Below are 22326 nucleotides of genomic sequence, written 5' to 3'. Positions count from 1 at the left end.
CTCAACCACTCATAATGCCTCCATGTACAATAGGAATTATTCTAACAACACAAAATGCAATCATCCAAGCAATTACCTTTTCAGAATCCACAAAATGTGTCGCAATTCCTGCTGTATACACATCTCTTCCTTTCAGTCTGAATCCTGTTAATGCAAGGAAGTAACCAAGTTTTCCTTGAAGTCGTGGCAAGAAATAACCTCCACCCACATCAGGGAAGAGTCCTGTAATAAAATAATGGAAAGATATATCGACTCAAATGAAAAAAAAGAATGTAACTCTTTGAGATCAGATGGCCATCTCTCTCCGGAATTTGAATCTATACTAAAAATATTACTAAACTAAGTACTATCCAATGCAATCAAAATCACAAAAGACTTGCTATTAAATTGTGCTAACTTGAGGTTTTTTTCAAAATTTTCACATCTTACTGCCATACAAGTCAAAGTATTTGACAGCATAATTTTCTATATATAAGTAGTACTCAATAAATACTACCTAAAGTTTCCTATTTTTGATCATCTCTGAAATAGTAAAAACCAAAAGAATACTTTCTTTCCAAATGATAAGCAAAGAAAAAATATGCATAATCCAATATTATGTGACAATTCATTATCATTTAAGTCATAGTCTATTCCATTAGTCAATGATATAATATTCAAGATATTTAAAGTGATGCCATAACCTTTAATCCTACGAAGAACAAGTTTACACCTAACAAAATCACTTGCAGTAACTCTTTTCTTAGCCATCTTTTTTTTAATTCCCTTATTAAAAATTCCTTATTAAAAATGACTGAAAGTAGCATATATGCAAATATTTGCCAGTACTTTTTGGTATTTAAGAGCTCCTTAAATAACTGTGACCCTCTAGTTTTATAATCCATGTATCTATTCTAAGATTGCTTCATTTATTCAAGTTGAGACTAGAACACAGGCATTCAAATTCTTCTCAATTCTACTTGACAAAAAAGTTCTTAGACTTGAAAGAATTACCATTCTACTCTAAATATCTCTTAGCATCTCAAATAAAAAAGGTCTAAAAGGGAATTCATGAGTTCCCCCAACTGCCATCATCTCCCTTCCAATATCACTCACCTCAATAAAGCAAGCACACAGCCATCCAGCCTGGACACCTTCTTCTCATAACCACCCCTTTAGCACCCACCAGTGACTATGACCTATTGATTCCTCCTCCAGAAAGTTCTCCCTACAAAGAATGGCCAGAGTGATTTTTTTTTTTAATTTTTTAATGTTTGTTTATTTTTGAGAGAGAGAGAGAGAAAGACAGAGTGCAAGCAGGGAAGGGGCAGAGAGATAGGGAGACACAGAATCTGACACAGACTCCAGGCTCTGAGCTGTCAGCACAGAGCCTGATGTGGGGCCCGAACCCACAACTGTGAGATCATGACCTGAGCTGAAGTCAGATGCCCAACTAACACCCAGGCACCCCACCAGAGTGATCTTTTTAATTACACAAATCTTGACCATGTTTTGCCTTCTACTGCTTAAAACTCTTCCATAACTCTTCCGGAAAGTCTATCCCTCTTAGATTAAAACTAACACTTTCAAAGTCTTCAAGGCCCCCAACCACTTTTTCAAATACATCTCTTACTATACTCACTCACTACATTCCAGCCACTCTGTTCTTCTTTCAGTTCCCCAACATTCTATACTCTACATATATTCTACACCATATACTACCTTCCCCACAGCCTCAGCAGCACTCTTCACAAGTGAAAAAATACTTTGTCCTGAAGTACTTTCCTCTCCTCCAGGGTAACACATTCTCTCTTTTTGCCCCTGCCTCAGTGGCTGCTCCTTTCCATCCCCTACTGCCGGGTCCACTTCCCTTGCTTGACCTCTACATGCTGCTATGCCTAGGCTTGACCTTAGGCTATCCCTACCTCCCTACACACATATTTCCTCAGCACTTTTGGCTCTAGATAACATCTGTATGCTCTTAAGTCCCTGTTATGGACTGAACTGTGTCCCCCACAAAATTTTTAAACTGAAGACTTGACTGCCCCCCCCCCCCCCGCCCCATGTGACAGTTTGGATATAGGCCCTCTAAAAAGATAAAGTTAAATGAGGTTATAATGCTAGGCCCTAATCCAGTACAACTGATCTTTATAAGAAGAAGACAACAGCACTAGAAGCACAGGCACACAGGAAAGGCCATGTGAGGACACAGCAAGAAGGCAGCTATCCAGAAGCCAAGGAGAGAAGCCTCAGGTGAAACCAAACCTTCCATTACCTTGGTCTTAGACTTCCAGCCTCCAGAACTGTGAAAAGTAAATGTTGTTTACATCACCAGTCTGTAGTATTGTTACTGCAGCCCTAACAGACCAATACGCTTCCAAATCTATATATCTAACTTATGCCTTTTCCCTTGAATAGGAAACTCTTTAGATCTGCATTCTAGACATAAGCACATGGATAATAAGCACCTCAAATATAACATGGCAAAAACACAATATGATTCCCAAAACCCTCTAACTACATGGCTCCTTCCCTAATCAGCCTCATCCATCCAGCCACACAAGCTAAACACCTTGGAATTACTCCTGATTCATCACATGAGTAAGCCAGTTCACTCCAAAACATTTTTCAAATCTATTTTATTCCAACATATAGTTCCATACTATCCCAAGTCAAAATCACCCTCTTCTAGACTTGTGCTATCCAATAGAATTTTCTGTGATGATGAAAATGTTCTATAATCTATGCTATCCAATATGGCAGGCACTAGACAGAATGTGGCTATTAAACACTTGAAATGTGGCTGGTGTGACTAATGAACTAAATTTATTTTAATTTAATTTATATTTAAATAGCCACATGCGGCCAGTAGCTATAATATTATACAGCATAGCTCTAGATTAATATAATGACCTCCTAACAAGTCTCCCTGCTACTGCTCTTGTAACCCTATAATCCATTATCCTTAAAGTAGAATGATGGTATTAAAATGTAAATCAGACAAAGGGAGTTATGGTGGAGAAGTGGAGTGACCGGGATTTTCCTCATCCCTCCATCACAGCTGTACTAAGGTCAGATCACTTGTAACACCCAGGAAGTGGATCTGCAGAGTGGCAGAAGGATCTCCACAGTTGGAGGGAGACAGCTTGGCAGGATTGAGGTGCCTGTATGTGAATTGGGGGAGATAAAATGGCAGAGGCACAGAAGGGAGGGAAACCCTTCATGAAAAGACAAAAGGGAGAGAGAAGGGGGTTGTAAAAGTCAGCATCGAGGAAGGAATGGAAGAAAGACTAATTGTTAAAACAATTATGGTTCAGATAAGAAGAAAATATTTCATCTGTGAAATAAGAACAGTGGTTATAAAGTAAAGTAGTCAGGGGCACCTGGGTGGCTCAGTCGGTTGAGTGTCCAACTTCAGCTCAGGTCACGATCTCACCATTCCCAAGTTCAAGCTCTGTGTTGGGCTCTTTGCTAACAGCTCAGAGCCTGAAGCCTGCTTCAGATTCTGTGTCTCCCTCCCTCTCTGCCCCTCTCCTGCCCATGCTCTCTCTCTCTCAAAAATAAACATTAAAAAAATGTTTTTAATGTCAAGAATCCAATAAAAAAAATACAAGACATTGGGGTGCCTGGGTAACTCAAATGGTTAAGCAGTTGATTCTTGGTTTTGATTCAAGTCATGATCTCACAGTTCATGAGTTTGAGTCCCAAATAGGGCTCCACTTGGGATTCTCTCTCTCCCCCTCTCTCTGCCCCTCCCCTGGCATGCACATGTGCTTTCTCTCTCTCTCAATATAAATAAACTTAAAGAAAATTGCAAGGCATTTAAAAAGCAGGAAAATACTACCTATAATGAGGTGATAAAACAATCAAAATTGACACAGAATTGACATAATAAACATAAGAATTAGCAAACAAGAACATTAACACAGAATAAGTATATCTTATAGGTTCAAAAAGTTAAGTAGAAACAGAAGATATAAAAAAGACATAAATGATACTTACAGAGATAAAAACCAAGATGAATGTATAAATAGAAAAATATCTGAATGGGAATTAAAGCAAATTACACTTAGTAAAAGATTAGTGAACTTGAAGACACAGGAATAGGAACTATTTAAATGAAAAAATGAAAAGCTTTCAAAGTAAACAATACGTTAATGAGTTTAACATAAGTTTAAATGGAGTTCCTGTGAAGGGAGTGGGGGAAAGAAAAATACTTGAAGAAATAATGCCAACTTTGGAAAATTCAACAAAAACTATAAATCTAAGCTCAAGAAACACAAGCATAAGATGAAAAATACACCACAGCACATTATAATCATTTAGCCCCAAACAAATGATAAGTAGAAAATCTTAAGAGCAGCCAGAGATAATAAAAGCACACTTACAGAGGAACAAAGATGAGGAAAGCAGATTTCTCATGGGAAACATAAACAAGACAGCAATGCAGCAACATCTTTAAAGTAGTGAAATTTAAAAATCAGAATAGAATAAAATTGTATCCCAGGAGTCAAATCGCTGGCTTCAGCTTTCACCTTAGGAGATTAGAGAAAGAAGAGATGAAACCCAAAGGAGTAAAAGAAAGAAAATAGGATAAAATCAGAAAACAAGAAAATAGAAAATGAAATAAAAAAGATGATTTCTGAGACCAATAAATAAACCTCTAATTAGAATGATCAGAAAAAAAATGAGAAGACACAAATTACTAATATCAAGCACTATAAAGTCTACAAAATCCTAAAAAGGTAAGGGAATGTTATAAAAAACTTTATGCTCGTAAACTGGACAAATTCCTTACAAGATCCACTGTACTAAAGCTTTTGCAAGAAATAGATAATCTGAATAGCCCTACATCTATTAAATACTTTGAAACTGCAGTCAAAAATCTTCTCAGAGAAAAATTCAGGCCTCAATGGCTTCACTGATGAATTCTACCAAAGATACAAAAAAATTATACTAATTCTACATAAACTCTTTGAGAAAATGAGGCCAGCATTACCCTCATACCACAACAAAACAAGGACATTACACGAAAATCACAGACCAATGTCTTTCATGAACAGAGATGTAAAAATTCCAAATAAAATTTTAGTATACCAAACCTAAAAACATATAAAAAGTATAACACATCATATCAGACTGAGATTTATCCTAGTGATGCAGGGTTAGTTTAATGAAAAACCAATCAAAGTAATTCACCACTAACAAACTAAAAAGGAAAAATCAATAATCATCTCAACTAATGCAGAAAAAGTTTTGGCTTTAGAGATCCAAAATCCATTCCTAATAAAAACCCTCAGCAATTTAGGAATTGCTGATAAAGGACACCTGATAAAGTGTACCTAATGAAAAACTTATACCTAACCTCCTACTTGAAGGACTGGATGTTTTCCCTAAGACCAAGAACAAGGCAGGAATACCCACACTCAACACTTCTATTCAACATTGTATTGGAGGTTCTATCCAGTGCAAAAAACAAATAAGTAAATAAATACTATCCAGATTGGAAAGGAAAATGTAAAACTGGCTTTATTTGTAAATGGTATAATTATTTATACAAAAAATCTAATACAGGGGCACCTGGGTGGCTCAGTCGGTTAAGCAGCCGACTTCGGCTCAGGTCATGATCTCGCGGTCCGTGAGTTCGGGCCCCGCATCGGGCTCTGTGCTGACAGCTCAGAGCCTGGAGCCTGTTTCAGATTCTGTGTCTCCCTCTCTCTGACCCTCCCCTGTTCATGCTCTGTCTCTCTCTGTCTCAAAAATAAATAAACGTTAAAAAAAATTTTAAAAAAATCTAATACAGCCTACAAAAAAAATTCTACTAGAAATAATGAGTTTAGCAAGTTTGCAGAACACAAAGTCAGTATAGAATCAATTGTATTTCAGATGGCAGTCCAAGATGGTGGCTTAGGAAGAACCTGAATTTGCCTTCTTCCACAGAGATACCAGATCTAAATCTAAATATAGAGCAATTCTTGCAGAAAAAGAACCGAGAACTGATTGAACAGCTTCTGCACAAAAAATGATAGGGGGAACCACATACATAAGAGTAGAAGAGACAGAGACATAGTAACCACAGGAACACCACTCCCAATGTGATAACTTGACGAAAGAAGGGATGTCACGGAGGGGCCCCTGCATAGATTTGCCAATACTGGGCACAGCAAAACAAAACAAAACAATACAAAACAAAACATAGCTGTTAATCCACTAGTAACCCTAAGGCATCCACCAAATAGGCAGGGAACTGCTGGAACTCTCTGGGGTCAGAGGTGCCAGCAAGCACCACATTTTATATGCCCCCTCCAGCTTCATAGTGCAGATGGGAGCAGGGTCCAGGCACTCTAGTCAACTTAGTAGGGCTGCCCTAGCAAGTCCCAGGTTCCTAGCCCACAACAACTCTGGCTGTCCCCTGAAGGTGCCCACCACAGCCCCAGCTGTCCTGCCAAGGTAACCCCAGAGCAGCACACTCCTGGCCCATGTCTGCTCCACTCCAACCAGCCAAAGGTGCCAGACATACCAGTCTACACAGAGGATGCTCCTAACTCATGGCCACTTCTTCAAGACTAAAAGAGGGAGGTAGCTATTCTAATTCACAGGACACACACACACACACACACACACACACACACACACAGTCAAACAAGAGGAGGAGACACAGGAGTATGTTCCAGACAAAAGAAGATAAAATCCTGGGGTGGGGGAGGGGGGACCTTAATGAAACAGAGATAAGTAATTTATCTGATAAAGAGTTCAAAGTAATGGTCATAAAGACACTCACTGAACTCAAGAATGAACAAACTTCAACACAGAGTTAGAAAATATAGGAACCAAAGCTGAAGAATAACTGAAATGATATAGAGAACAGGTCAGCATCTGGCAGAGTAGAAACTACCTAATCAGAACAGCAAAAAGAAAAAAGAATTTTATTTTATTTTTTTACATATATTTTTAAAAAAATTTTAATGTTTATTTTTGAGAGAGAGAGAGAGAAAGAGAGAGAGAGCACGAGTAGGGGAGGGATAGATAGAGAGAGGTAGACACGGAATCCGAAGCAGGCTCCAGGCTCTGAGCTGTCAGCACAGAGCCCGAGGCAGGGCTCGAACTCATGAACCGTGAGATCATGATGTGAGCCGAAGTTGGGTGCTTAACCGACTGAACCACTCAGGCGCCCCAAGAAAGAAGAATTTTAAAAAATGAGGGTGGATTTAGGGACTTCTAGGAAAATATCAAGTATACAAATATTCACATTATAGGGGCCCCAGAAGGAGAAGAGAGAGAGAAAGGGGCAGAAAACTAATTTGAGGAATTGATGGCTGAAAACTTCCCTAACCTGGGGAAAGAAACAGACATCCAGGTCCAAGAATCAAAGAATCCCAAACAAGATGAACCCAAAGAGACCCAAGCCAAGACATTATAATTAAAAAAAAGCAAAAGTTGGGGTGACTGGATGGCTTAGTCAGTTATCACTATCTAACTTCTTTATAAAGCAACAACAATCAAGACAGTGTAGGGGCGCCTGGGTGGTTCAGTTGGTTAGGTGTCAACTCTTGATTTTGGCTCAGGCCATGATCCCAGGGTCGTGGGATTGAGCCCCGAGTCGGGCTCTGAGCTGAGCATGGAGCCTGTTTATAATACCCTCTCCCCCTCCCCTGCTCACAGGCACATGTGCTCTCTCTCCCAAATTAAAAAAAAAAAAAAAAAAAGGCAGGGTGGGGTTGGCATCAATAGAATATATATAAAGATACAGAAGCCATCAGTGTCGAGAAACAATAGCTTTCTTCAAATGCAGTGTGTGAATGACTACATGTCTATAGGTAAAATAATAAAACTTGACCTAGACCTTCTATCTATATTTCATACCATATACAAAAATTTCAAAAAGGATCATAGATGTGAATATAAGACTATTTTCCCCTAGTAATACTTTACCTAAAATTAACTACAATTTGTTAGTGCTGCCAGTTAAATATTCTTGCTTGCGTGTTTTCAGATACAATTACTGAGCTAATACAACTTCCAGGCGTCTTCCTATTCTAAGTTCTTAAAGAGCTCATTCATTGCTGTTATCTCAACAAGATTCCATCAATTCCTTTAACAGCAGTGTAATCTGAAACATATCAAAAGATAATTCTAAAAATGATTATGAAAAATTTGGAGGTTTTTACCGATTGCTGTTTCTGGCATTGCAAAGAGAGACTTCTCAGTAGCCACTCGGAATTGCCCATGAACTGAGACACCAACTCCCTAGGAAAATAAGGCAAAAAGTTGTTTTAAAATGCTGAAAAACAAACAAACAAACATAGACTCATATACACACAAACATTTTAAACCAAGTAAATTATATTCCACAAGAATTTCTTTTAGGGGATACACTGGAGGAAAACCCCGAAACACATAATTTCAGGAGAACTTACTGGACAAAAAATATATGGGTAGCCGTGATATGTGGAATAGATTTGTTTTCAATCAGTATTTTTTGCTATGTTTCATGCCCTCTTCCCCCATTCCCTCTCATTTCAAATCAGATACAGCATTACAGAACAGTGACTCTTCCCAGAACCACGGAGTGCTGCTGCTGGCGGGACCATTCATCAGAAGAGCACAACCAAGTTATTCTAGCTAATTTCAATAGCTTTAAATAGAATATTAACACATTTTATTCATTCACCTATTTCATGGTTTCATTTATTGTGTATTTCAGAATATTGGCAACACTGGTTTTTTTTTTTTTTTTTTTTTAATTTTTTTTTTTTCAACGTTTTTTATTTATTTTTGGGACAGAGAGAGACAGAGCATGAACGGGGGAGGGGCAGAGAGAGAGAGGGAGACACAGAATCGGAAACAGGCTCCAGGCTCCGAGCCATCAGCCCAGAGCCTGATGCGGGGCTCGAACTCACAGACTGCGAGATCGTGACCTGGCTGAAGTCGGACGCTTAACCGACTGCGCCACCCAGGCGCCCCAACACTGTTTTTTATCAGATACGACATTTAATGGCCAACTATACAACTTTTAAAAATGATTACTGAACACAAGTTTTAGAAAGTAAGATCTGGCCGAAAGTCTCTGATTTGTTGAATGTCACTGAAAAGGGCAAACTTAATAGTCATCTTTGAATAAACATATTTGAAAAAACATATTTGAATACAATGAAATAAGAGGTATACGTGTAATGACTAAGTATCCAGTTCATGTCAGTGCTCACACTATACACACATTTCCTATGTTGTGTTCTTTTTACATTATTCAGAATTTCTGTTAGATTGTTTTAGTTCTTCTCATTCTTGGTTCTTTTTAACCAGTGTACTCTTCATCATCACAGTATTAAAGGAGTTAAAACATACAAAGTATGTGGAACAATGCCAGGCACTTAAGAGTTCTATAAGCATTAACTAAACAGAAAGGGCCTCACCTCTATCTGGTTCTTCTAATCTTTCATTACAATTTCTTCAACTCTTTGAAGTGTTATCATACTCAGTTTTAAGAAAACACTCAAAAACACATGCAATTTCTTATAAATTTTATGTTCTGTATGCTAAGCTTAAATTTTAGAAAACCATGCAAATAAACACGGAAGTGAATATAATTCTTCAGCCACCACCTACATCTTTTGGTGTCAACATTTATAAGTTAAATCTACAATGTTCGATACTCTTTGTACAGGTGAATATCATCGTTATAGGTATTCTATCATGACACAGTCAACTGACAACACTGACCCAAATTCAATTGTATGTATTCCAAGATCACAATCTTATAAATTTTAATGAAAATAGAACATTACTAGTTTCATTAATAATTTATTATACTATTTTAAAAGTCCTTGCTTCATATTCTACTCCCCACTTCAGTTTATCACATTGTAGATGACAGTTATCAGTGTTCAGGAATGTCTTGCTAAGAACTTAGAGTTGGAATGGACCCCCAGTTTTTGGACTTTGTTCTTTTGAGTCCCCAGACTCAGAACTGCCTCCCTCTCGGGTTGCATAGTAGGTAGATCTCCAGGCCTCACTGACTGACCCTGTTTCAAACCATACTCCTCTGGTTATTGCCTCCTACCTCTTTTAATTAACCCTGAATTCCACAAATAGCAAGGACTATATCCCCCTTTATTAAATCTGACCATAGCCCCAATCCTAGTCTCCTCTCTTTTTTCCAGATAAAGTTATTAATTTGGTATGTAACCCTTCAGATTTTTTCCCTGTGTATCTCTAACACATATTTGAACAAACATGAATATTTATATGAGGCACACACACACACTTCAAACTGATCCATGGCATGCAAGGTATACATAGTATGGCCCAGCTCACCTCTGACCTCATCTCCCGTCACACTTGGCTGTGCTTATTCCACCAGCCACAGGGCCTTCGTGCCATTCCTCCAAAATTCCAAGCCTTTACAATTTCAATTAATCATATAGCTTTTAAAGTGAGCAAAACATACTAAAGAAGAATACTACCTGCCCCATTGCTGCCCTTTCTCTATGGGAAACTTCTCTTCCCAGAGACTTTGCCCTTCCCTGAGCGGTGGCTGAACTAGGGATGGGCACCCAATTGAGGCGCCTTACACCAGAACTGTATGGCCCATGGAGCAAAGGGGGAGAAAGAAAAGTGCATTAGACAAGATTCTCACTGCCAGGTATTTAAACTAAAAAATGGTGGGCAGCTGTGAGTTGATGACAGCCAAAGCTTAAAGGTCATTTGAAATTTGAGCCGAAGACATGTGAGCAAGTTAAAGCAGAAACTACATAGGGTGAAGACAAATACATGGAGAAGGCTGCATGCAGCCTGTACAGCACAGAGAACAAAGCAAACATACAAAAAGCAGCGGAGACAGTTGGAGAGAAAAAATGACAAACATACTCCTTAAATTTGCCTCAAGTCCACACTTGCAGTTCAGTTTTTAGGAAGGCAAGCTACGCTACAGATTTTGTCTATGGATTCCTGTGTAATCGCTGTGCTTGTCTAATAACTGCTCCATTCTCTTTTCTGCATCTGTTTCATTAAGTCCATGTTTTCAATTAAAAAAGTCTCTCACCACATTTTTTATTAGAACCAGATCTACATCCCGTCAAGCTTCAGCATCACACAGTATAAGCTGCCTTGTGCCCTTTTTCCTGCTAACAGAGCTCATCCCTGACTAGTCATTTCCATTCTATCTCCTGAAATCCTCCTTACTTGGCAAGAGAACCACCTAACAGCCCAACTTCTCTATAAAGGGCCTTATCTACCTCTTGATATCAACAGAGAAAGAAATTTATGAGACCCATATTCTTTGATCTAGAAACTACAGATCCTGTACTCATTGATTCAGTGCTTTATCTTGCTGTTACATGATACCTTTCGTTTCACCCATAGCTGAAAAAACAATGAATGAAATCAAACACTTCAAGATTTTAGAAAAAATTAATAATGACAAGCTTTCAGAATAAGAGATCCTTGCCATAAGTACCATTAAGAGCCAATTTTAAAAGCCTTTCAATTAAGAAGAAAGCTGGGAAAATGCAAGCCACCTCGCTTAGAGATACTACAAATATAAATGCTGATCAATGTTCAAAGGGATATAGCAACTACATGGCAGATTCATATCTAAATTTTGTATCTTATATAAAAGAATCCATTATAGGTTGTTTACAATAAGCCCTCCCTTGAATCTTTAAAAATTTACTGTTATATACTTTTTAAACTCCTTTGCTAGACTAAAAAGGCTTCAAAGTCTTCAAATTTTATTGGATTAACGGTTATACTGTACAGATTTATTCCCCAAATGTAAGATATCATTCTTATTCCTGACTCTTCTCAAATACTCCCCCTGCATCCTTCCAAACCCACTAGTCAAATCTCATTTCATCTAACTGGATTGTATCTATAGCATTTGGCAGAGCTGTTTAGTCCCTACATCAGGAAACACTTAACTTGACTTTGAGATACCATCACTCTCCTGGTTTTCCTTGTGTCTCATTAATTGTTCTTGTTCTTCTCCTTGACACCAAAATGTTGATCTGCCCTCCCCCCCCCCCCCCCCCCCCCAATGATCAGATGTCTTTCCTCTGTTCCACTTCACCTGTACTCTCTTCTTTCTACATTTGTTCCCTAGGTGATCTCTTCCAAGAGCCCCAGGAATTTAAGCACCATAACACTAATGACTTAAATTATTTCTCCATCCTGATTTCTCTAGAATTGCATACCTAGCCACCTATTTCACATCTCCATTTGAAGCTCTAGTATTTTTCTCAATGTTCATACATCAGAAATAAATCTCTTGATTTATTGAGAAATAAATCTCCTTAAATGAGTGGCTCCCTCAGTAAATAGCACCACATTCACCCAGCTGGTCAGGCCAAAAACCTCAGCATCATCCTCTTTCTTTCTGATCTCCCAATCTCATCTATGAACCTGTCTAGATAGTTCTTACCTCAAAATACACTTTGGATCAGGCCATGGTTCACATCTCCACTGTAACAGCCCAAGTTGAAGTCACTACTATCTCTGCCTGGGCTAGTCTTGCTTCTGTTCTTGCCACAATCCATTCTCGACCCAGCAGCCAAGGAAGCTTATTAAATAAATGTAAATCAGTTAAAGTTTTCTCCTGCCCAAAATTCTCCAGTGACTTCCCATCACATTAAAGTATTACCAAATTTCCTCCTCATGGCCAATAAGGCTCTATGTGATTTGGTCCCTTTTTAGCTTAGAGTTTTACCATTTTCCACATTCCTTACTTTCATTCAGGTCAGGCACATTGGTGTGTTTTTTGTTTTTTAATAACTTTCTTGACATAGAATACACATTCAAAAGTATACAAATAGTAACAAATGATAAGTATACAGGTCCAGTGGGTTATCCCAAAGTGAACACACCCAAGTAATGAAAATGCAAATAAAAATTATCAGAAATTATTTTATGCGCTCTGTCAACTCATTATTCCTTCTATCCTTCAGGCAACTACTATCCTTCCAATAAAATAAGATTTATGTTTTCTGGTTTTATATTGATATAAATAGGATCATAGAGTATATACTATTTATCTTTTAGTCAACATTCTGTGAGATTCGTTCATGTTGTGTGTAGCAATTTTTTTCATTGTACAGCAGTCCTTTGTATGAATAATTTATTGATCTATTCTATAAATAGCCAGTTAGGTTTTCTAGTTTGGGACTATTGCAAATAAGGATTCGATGCCATTCTTATGCATATCTTTTGGTGCGTAAGTGCATACATTTTGATGGGGTATATATACCAGGGAGTAAAACTACTGGGTCAAAGGACACTAATTCAATCAATTTTTAAAAAATAACAATTTCAGGGTACGTGGGTAGCTCAGTCAGTTGAGTATCCAACTTCAGCTCAGGTCATGATCTCACAGTCCTTGGGTTTGAGCCCCGTGTCGGGCTCTGTGTTCCCCTCTCTCTCTCTGCTCCTCCCCCACTCACATTCTCTCTCTCAAAACTAAACATTAAAAAAAATTTTTTTTAATAACAATTTTCCAAAGCATTAGTACCAACTTTGTACTCCACCAGAAGTGAGTTTGTTATTTCCTATCCTCACCAATATTTGAATTGGTCTTTCATAATTTTAGCTATTGTAACAAGTATATGTTAATATTCCATCGTTATTTCAATTTGCATTTCCTTGTTGATTAATGCAGTTGAATGTTTTGTTACATTTATTTGTTACCTGGATATCTTTGTGATAGGTCTATTCTCATCTATTGCTCATTTTGGATTTTTGTATTGATTGTAGAAATTCTTTATGCATTCTGGATATGATTCCTTTACCAGACATATGCATTCCAGGAGCTATTTTCTAGTCCATGGTTTGCCTTTTCACTCTTATTGATGACTCAGAATGCACAAAGTTCTTAGTTTTTAAATGTGTTATTTTTGTTTATGGTGCATTTATGTATTATTTAAAATAATCCTTCCCTACCCTTAAGACACAGCCATAAGTGTATGTTTCAAATATTCAGAAATTTCTAGTTATTATTATTGAGTGCTTTCTTAATTCTATTGGGGCCAGAGTCTGGAGATAAATCCTTTGAAATTAATTCTGTAAGACTAATTCTGTGACCAATTTTGGTAAATGTCCCATGCACACATGAAATGAACATATCTGCAGTTACTGAATACATGTTAATTGGATCAAGTTTATTACACAATGTTCAAATTACGTGTATGCGTGAAAAATATGTGTGTGTAATATGTACTTACACTGAGCTGTTTTCTGCTCCAGATTGTGGTTTTGTATATTTCCCCTCTTAGGACTTTCTACTTTTTAGCATAAAAATGTTTGACAATATCATACCAGTAGAGTTATTTCAGATAGCCAGGGGTTTGTTCCCATAGTTTCTCAGTTTTAACACTACTGTCATATTGTATGTTATGGAACTCATTAAGTATAACTCAGTTCAGCTTCATATTCAGTTATAAACTGAGATTTTTAGATAAATATTTATAAAATAGTTTTCTACAGTTGATTAAGGTCAATAAAATTTTCAGAATCCGACTTCAGTGATCTTAAGAGGGTGAAGATCTGAACAGAGTTTAACAGACTGAACTAAGCCCTACCTGCTAAGGGAACAAATAATGGAATTTAGGGCTTGCCAAATTGGGCCCCTCAATGCAACACCCTAGGAGTTAAGGTGACCTGAATCCAGACCAGCCCTCACCTGGAGTGAAGCCCAGCTACACATCCTTCCATCCCTGACGGGATCTAGATGATTGGAATTACTAGTGCTCTCAACCTAGACACCTGCTAGAAACAAAGGCACATCTTCCTTGAAGGAAGATAATGTCATCCTAGGACTCAAATAATGGTCAGTTAGAAGTAACTAGCCCTGATTAGAAATAATCCAACATATAAGAAAGGACAACATGACGAACACCAAAGAGAAACAATACACAGCAGATTCACAGGGCATACAAATTTGGATTTGTTATAGCTAACCATTCTATAACTATGAAATGTCCTTCTATATCAAATAAGTTTGTCATAAAATTTACCTTGTTATTAAAATATGTCAACTGTCTTTTAGTTTAGTGGTGGTATGGTATCTATTTTACATTTAACCCTTCTGTGCCTTTTATTTATGGTGTCCCAAGCACTCGGACATTCTTTTTTACTTTTATTAATAGTAAACAATCATCACTGCAGTACTGTGCCCACCTTGTGCTAATAAAGTAAAATGAATTTGATCCATTTTTACAACCTAGTATAAAAATGCTAATAGGGACAAACAAAAAACAACTAAACAATATATGAACGTAGTCAAACTCATACTGCCATAAGAATAACAATTACTTATTTAAATTTTATAATCTTTAAAGGCAAAATTTAGGCAATCTAAGACTTTTTTAATTAAGAGACATAGATGAGTTTTTAGACTGTTTGATAGATGGAAAAAGCTGACATAGCTTTATTTAAGGCTTTTTACAAAGATCTTATAATTACTTAAAAAGCACAGTTAAATTCTTTACTATGCAAATATGTTAATTAGCAACTAGAAATAAGCACCACTTATATATTTCCAGTTAATATTACTATTTGAGACAAAAACATTGTAAAAATTGATAATTACAAGAATATTTGAAGTTAACCTAAGATATAGTCAACCATTCCATTATTATATTTATTTTTTTATGTTTATTTTTGAGAATGCGAGAGAGACAGACAGACAGAGAGCGAGCAGGGGAGGGGCAGAGAGAGAGGGAGACACAGAATCCGAAGGAGGCTCCAGGCTCTGAGCAGTCAGCAGAGTCCAACACACGGATCCAACTTGTGAACAGTGAGATCATGACCTGAGCCAAAGTTGGACACTTAACCAACTGAGACACTCAGGTAGTCCCCATGATTTATGTTAATGGCAAGATTATTCTCTCCACAAACAAACAAGGACACATGTGGAACAATTTAATTTGGTGCTTGAAAAAGAAATGTTCCAGATAATAGTATTGTATTAGTGTTAAATTTCTTGATTTTGGTGTCTTTATTCTTAGGCAATACGCACTGAACAATTTAACAATAGTTATCACGTCTCTAACTTTCTCTCAAATGGTTAAAAAAATTCTTCACAGATAGATGCAGAAGAGAGAAAGAGAGAATGATAAACATATGTGGAAATAACAGGGAATATGACAAATACATAGGAGTTCTCTGTACTGTTATTGCATCTTTTCCGTAAACTTGAAGTTGTTTCACAATAAAAATGCTTTTCTAATTAGAAAAATAAAATTAAAATTAAATGTTACAGAGTAAACAGAGCCAACAAGCCACTGGTTAAGAAAGCAACTAACCGAGAAAGGCACACAATGGGATGATGTGACTAATGCTTATACAAAGAGTCATGGATTTAAATTCTAATCAGGGAGAATGAGGAAGCTCCTGCCCAGAATGAACACTGCATCACAGTATCGGAGAGTATGTGAGAGTCCTCTCTCATCATCATTCAGGGTTTGAAACAGTGCTTTCAAATAGGTATAAGTTTCTGTTAGAAATTCAAACAGGTTTTTCATTGTACATTACTTCACTATAGTATAAAAGTTAATATCATAAATATACAATAAGTTTCATAATGTATCTCTGGGACCACATGCATTAGATTAGCAGTCTGATCAGCAGTCTCCACAGTGAAAACAAAGACTTTATTATGCTCCTCGCATTAATATTAATAGGCTAGTACTGCGTATTAATGATACTAATACATTGATTACATAATGTTAATGTATTTTAACTCCCCCTGCTTTGGATGCATAATTCATATTATTTCTGAATGAAAATTATATTCAGCAGAACCAAACAATCGACATAAAAATATTTATTTAGATATTAACAGTCTACCATTCTTCAGGTATAGTTTTACTTTAAGTAAAAAAGCCAGAGGGATACTTGAAAGTTGCTAAGAGAGTAAATCTTAAAAGGTCTCATCACAAGAAAAAAAAAAGACTTTTGTTAACCATTTGTGGTGATGGATATTAAATTATTGTGGTAATCATTTTGCAGTAGATACACATTCCAAATCATTACACAGTACACCTAAAACTAACACAATGTTATAGGTCAATTATATTTCAGTTTAAGGAATAAATGAATTTTGGCATGTCATACCTTAAAGCATAAATTTGAAATAACTTAAAAATATTCAAGGTTTTTTTTTTTTACCTCAATGAGCACATTCCTCAATATACGCATATTTATGAATTATGTATGTACACGTGTCCAACTATAACATATAAGTATCTGTAACATATTGCACATTTCATTTATTTATTTATTTTTGAGAGCGTGAGAGAGAGAGAGAATCTTAAGCAAGTTCCATCCTCAGCACAGAGCCTGATGCAGGACTTGATCCCACAACTACGGGGATCGTGACCTAGCTGAAGTCAAGAGTAGGATGCCCAACTGAAGTCACCCAGGAGCCCCAGCTCATGCTATATTTATACACTTAACAGAAGTTTAAAAAGAAGTTCTAAGAAACCACTGCTTTATATCATATACTTAAACAAAAAGGATTATTACACTAGGAGTACTCTTACTCGACCTTTGATTTACCAAGGATTTCTATTAATTCTGTAAAGCATATTAACTAATGTCCATATTAACTAGCACCTGAAAACTACTCTCTGGCTACTTTTTGATACAATTTCATACTACGATCTGTGGAGTTTAGAGTTTATGAAATGTTAGTCATATGTATTTCTAGTCTGTTTATGCCAGTCGTACTTGTATAGTAAGTATGTGCTTTAAATAAAATTCATTGTAAACTGATAAGAGTATAAAAATAAAGAGTTGGTTCTATGAGAACCAGGTTGAATACTCTAGAAAAATACGAAAAAGACAAGTCACTAAAAAGATTTGGTATAGGGGAAAGAGAGTAATTATTTCAACTGGCTTTATCTTTAGCAATATTGTTATTCTAAAACTAGTATATGTATTAGGACACAGCAAATCTGTAATGGTGTTAACATTATTTAAAAAAAAGATGTTTAATATAAAAAAGATACCAATATCAAAGAAGTAAAAATCTAAATTTGAACAGATGTATTAACTCAGGACCTATCTTCTCTTAAAAACAAGATCTGTATTCTTAGTTCTGTTCACTGAAAGAGTGTAGAAACAATTATCAACTTAACTAGTGCCCAGGCTGTTACTGCTAACTACCATTTTCTACTAGAAGTAACCAGAGCTGTCTTGGAGAAACAGCTGACTTTCAGGTCTGGGGAATGCAGCATACAAGAGGAACCTAGGATATGCTCTTTACCACAAAACAAAGAAACTATCAAAGACTTCTGGGGCACAGTAGCCAACTTGAAATTTCCCATGACAAGGCCATTCTTCTAATTTGCCTCTTCTGGACCCCTTTTATTCAGTGCCTTTTAGAGGGTCCTTGTTCTGCCCCTGGCCAATAAACATTGGGTGTTTTTTGTTTGTTTTAGGATTCCATTCTGGACTTACTTTGGTTGTCACTCTTTCTGTCACATTTCCTTGCATAATCTTTTCTATTGTCAAGTTTTCAATACAAGGCAGCTCTAAGAAAATGAATTTCTGAAAAAAAATCCTCAGATTCTACAAAACTGCACAGAGCTTACAGGAAAAATAGAGTTTGGGCAGTCTGCTCAAAACCTACGCAACTTTGTAATCTGAATGCTAACGGAAACTGTAAATGGTCTCAGGGACCTGATCTAGATCACCCAGTCAGGCATCTCATTATAAACAAAGAATACCAGAGCAGATATTTAAAATGCACAAAAATAAAGTGGAAACAATGGCAACACTTTAATCAGGGCAGGACCAGCAGGTGTGGAGAACAAAGCAGGTAGAAGTGCAACTAAAAGCCAGTGGGGCTGCCCTTAAACATCCAAGTGCCGGGTGTGTGTGTGTGTCAGGGGCGGGGGGGAGGGTTGTGGGGTATGGGGGATAGCTTGTGGTGGAAGCTGCCCAACAAGTATTTAATTTTCTTAAAATATAGACAAGAGAATTCCTATTCACTGTACATCAACAGATCTAAGCACTTTTTTCCTGCATAGCTGATGATTATATATTTATTGCCACTATCCTATCTCCCCTTGTCTAGAAAAAAACCCTGCATATGAACCAACACAACTTTTACATTATTGCTAACATGATTTCACCACTTACCAATCACTTATGAGCTAATTCATGCTCCAGAAGCACACACTGTAGAGCATACTGTGCCTACACGAGTCCCAAACTTCTTGCCCAGGCAACACCCTGCTTTTCAGACTTGCATAACCAACACTTTTGTTCAGACACAACCCACCCATGTGGATAGTCCACAGGCATTTCACATTTAACAAGCCCGAAATTAAACTCATCTCTGTTCACCCTCCCGTCTACACCGCCTGCCATTCTTCCTCCAAAATCTCAGTGAACAGTCCACCCTTCATTCGAGCGCCCACACTAGACCTGGAACTCAAGCTTGCGTCCTCCTCCTCTTTACCCTCCCATGTTCTAGCCCTCATCAAATCCCAAGTCTCCTAAATATTGCCCATAAATCTAATTTTCAGGTCCTTGATGCTACCCTAGTCCAAAAATCACCATAATCTCTCACCTGGATCCCTGCAATAACTTGCTAAACAATCTCTTTACTTCCAACCCTAACCCCCTCCAATCTGTTCTTCCCACAAGAGACTTATCTTTCTAAAATGCAAACCTGATCAAGCCATCTCGCCATCTAAAAGCACTTTAAAGGCTCTCCTTACTGATTTTAGGATAAACTACCCAACATAGCTTATATAAAAGGACTGATCTAGCTTCTTGCTTACCTTTCTGGCCTCAGACTTTAACCACTATCTCCTTCACACTCCAAAATCCAGGCACACTGACGTTTACCCAAATACACATTCTCTCATCTCCTTTGACATATGTCTCTATCTTCTCATTTTGCCCACTGTCCTTCCACACATCAACCCCTTACACACATTAGCAATCATATTTCTCCACTATTCCCAACTTGTTCTTTCCTGACTGCTGATAGAACTTCCTCCAAGATGCTTCCCCTACACCAGCCCTTTCACTAAAGTACTCACACATATTCACACAGTTGAGGATGGTACTGTTGTGTATTTCCAGAATACCTGTCCCTGCCTCTCTCTACAGGAAGCTCCATAAGGAAAGAAAACATATCTGCCCTGTTTACTATTTTAGCCCAGAGTCTAACCAGTATTTAGCACACATAGATTAACTTTTGATGGTTGGGTGAAATAGTGGAGAATAATCTCAAATAATGGCTAAAATCATAACGAACCTCTTGTTAACATTAAACCTCTTAAGTCAATGTATCGGTAGGAGAATGAGCTCATCTTAAGGGCAAGAGGAGCTCCCTCCCCCTTTCTTTTTAGTGCAATAATCTGATGGCAAAATAAGGAACCGAGCCCTCTAGACCACAAATCATTCAACCCAACATGGTGTATGGATGACATGGTAGATGAAACAGAGGCAGGGTAAGGACGGCACAGGGAGGAGGTGCCTGCCTCTTGACCAAGAACCCAGGGGAAATTCACAATTAAAAACAAAATGAACCAAAATCCTATGAATATATCCACAAGAAAGGGCCAAGGAAAGAAGAACTCCCTGTAGATCTGAGAATCTGCAAGTCTGCAGAAGTTGCCAAGAATATCCATACTCCCAGAAAGTCAAAGTTCTATTTCTCAGAACTCAATACCTTAAAATGGTGGATAAGGGAGGCAACAAAGCCAAGGTCCTGGGAAGGAAATACAAGCACCTCCCAATTCTGCCTTTAGATATCCCTGAGTCAGGGGGAAAAGAGTAAAGTGGAGAATCAAGGGTTCTATCTAATAAGACAGACAAGGGGTAAAATAGAGTTAAAAAGTATAGGAACTTCTGTTAGAGGATAATCCATTGCAACTTCAAAAATACAAGCCAATGTTTACCTATGAAAAAGGCTGAGAAACTAAATGACCCTAAACATTTACTATCAGAAATTGTGCAACTAAAAGCCATCCTAACTCTCCCCTAAAAAGGCATAAGGAAATCATAGAATACCATAGGGAGAGAGGGAGACCCTACCCCTCTCTATCAAGACAAAGAGGATAATCACCCACACTGGAAGAAAGTTCAACATGAGCACAGATAAAAATGAATGCATATAAGCACATATTCTACACACTTTGAAATCCAATGGAAATTTCCTAATTCTTCCTTTCACAGCCCCTGCAGTCTCATACCCCTGTCTATGCCTTTAAACTTTAAATTTTCCATTATATCGATCATAAAGCCTTTTGGCTAGCAGCATCTTAGGACACTTTGAGAGATACAACAATACCATACTGCACCATATTTTGAGTTGGGGGGGGGGAGCGAACTTTATTTCTATTATAAAATGCATTGTGGGAAGAGAAGAGAAAGAAGGAATGGAGAAAAGGAGAAGAAAGGAAGGAAGAAAGAAATTTTAAAGCTCTTTAAATCCAGTTCAGTTGAGAGGGAAATGGGGATGGAACTACACATACAGAGAAAATTTTAAAGATTTTTCTCTGTTCTATATCTACTTAAAATTAATATTGATTTTTTAGGCATTTTCCTTTCTATATATACATATATATTAATGTGAAAAAATATGAATTTAGATGTTTAAAGAGAAAAGGAATTAAAAATATGTCTTTCTGGGAAACAGAATGACCTATTCTTTCAAATTGCTCATAATAAAAAATTGTTAATCTATTGCAAAAACACTGGAATGACATAATCTTCAACAATTTTGAGCAACTAAGTGAAGAAGCACTTAGCAAACATTTTTTATTTTACCATAGACTAAAATATGGAGTAAAGTTTCAAATTTCTGAAATCTAAAACATAATGGAATATAGCCATCCCTTCTACAAAGTTTCATGCTACTTACTCTTCATGACAGAGAACATAAGTAGAATTGTTACTTTCCTTGATTGGGAAAAAAAAAGTTTATATAATAAAAAGAAAAAAACCACAAAAATAAAAGCAAGCTCTATGGTGCCATCTTTTGGATTGTTCAAGTGTTCTTAACATGTTAGTAAGAATGCCCAATATTTTTTTTATTTTCATTTTTTTCCTGGTTCCTTCCACATTCACAAGGCAGCTCTTCCTTCAACATTTCCATTATTTTCCTTCCCTTTATTCTGCAGTATTTTTTCAGGGATTTTCTTCCCCAGTATTTGGACAAAGAAAGCAGGATCAACCCATGCTCAGTAACTGCCAACAAACCAAGAAGGACATGTGGCCCGTTGATCCTACTTTCTAATTACAGCTGTTAGTAGAGTCCCTTCCCAAAATGATGTGCAAGATCTAAGCAATTCCCAGTGCCCAAGAGGCTTTATTTAGTTTGGTTCTACCAGAAAA

The 22326-nt window shown here is 37.2% G+C and overlaps 1 protein-coding gene across 2 annotated transcripts in view; it reads right to left on the bottom strand.

Moving 5' to 3' along the window:
- Window positions 1–22326, bottom strand: part of HIBCH (3-hydroxyisobutyryl-CoA hydrolase) — a 102645-nt gene that overhangs the window by 38030 nt on the left and 42289 nt on the right. For both annotated transcript variants that reach the window (XM_078451087.2, XM_078451088.2), the window contains 2 exons: window positions 8148–8226; window positions 77–222 (listed from right to left, as the gene is read on the bottom strand). In XM_078451087.2, the coding sequence (XP_078307213.2) occupies window positions 77–222; window positions 8148–8226 (225 nt within the window). The remainder of the gene's footprint in view (window positions 1–76; window positions 223–8147; window positions 8227–22326) is intronic.

Source organism: Panthera onca, chromosome C1 (assembly GCF_046562875.1).
Source record: "Panthera onca isolate mPanOnc1 chromosome C1, mPanOnc1 haplotype 2, whole genome shotgun sequence".
Classification (NCBI taxonomy): domain Eukaryota; kingdom Metazoa; phylum Chordata; class Mammalia; order Carnivora; family Felidae; genus Panthera; species Panthera onca.
The sequence above is the reverse complement of the archived record's forward strand: the minus strand, read 5'-3'. Positions and strand labels throughout refer to the sequence as shown.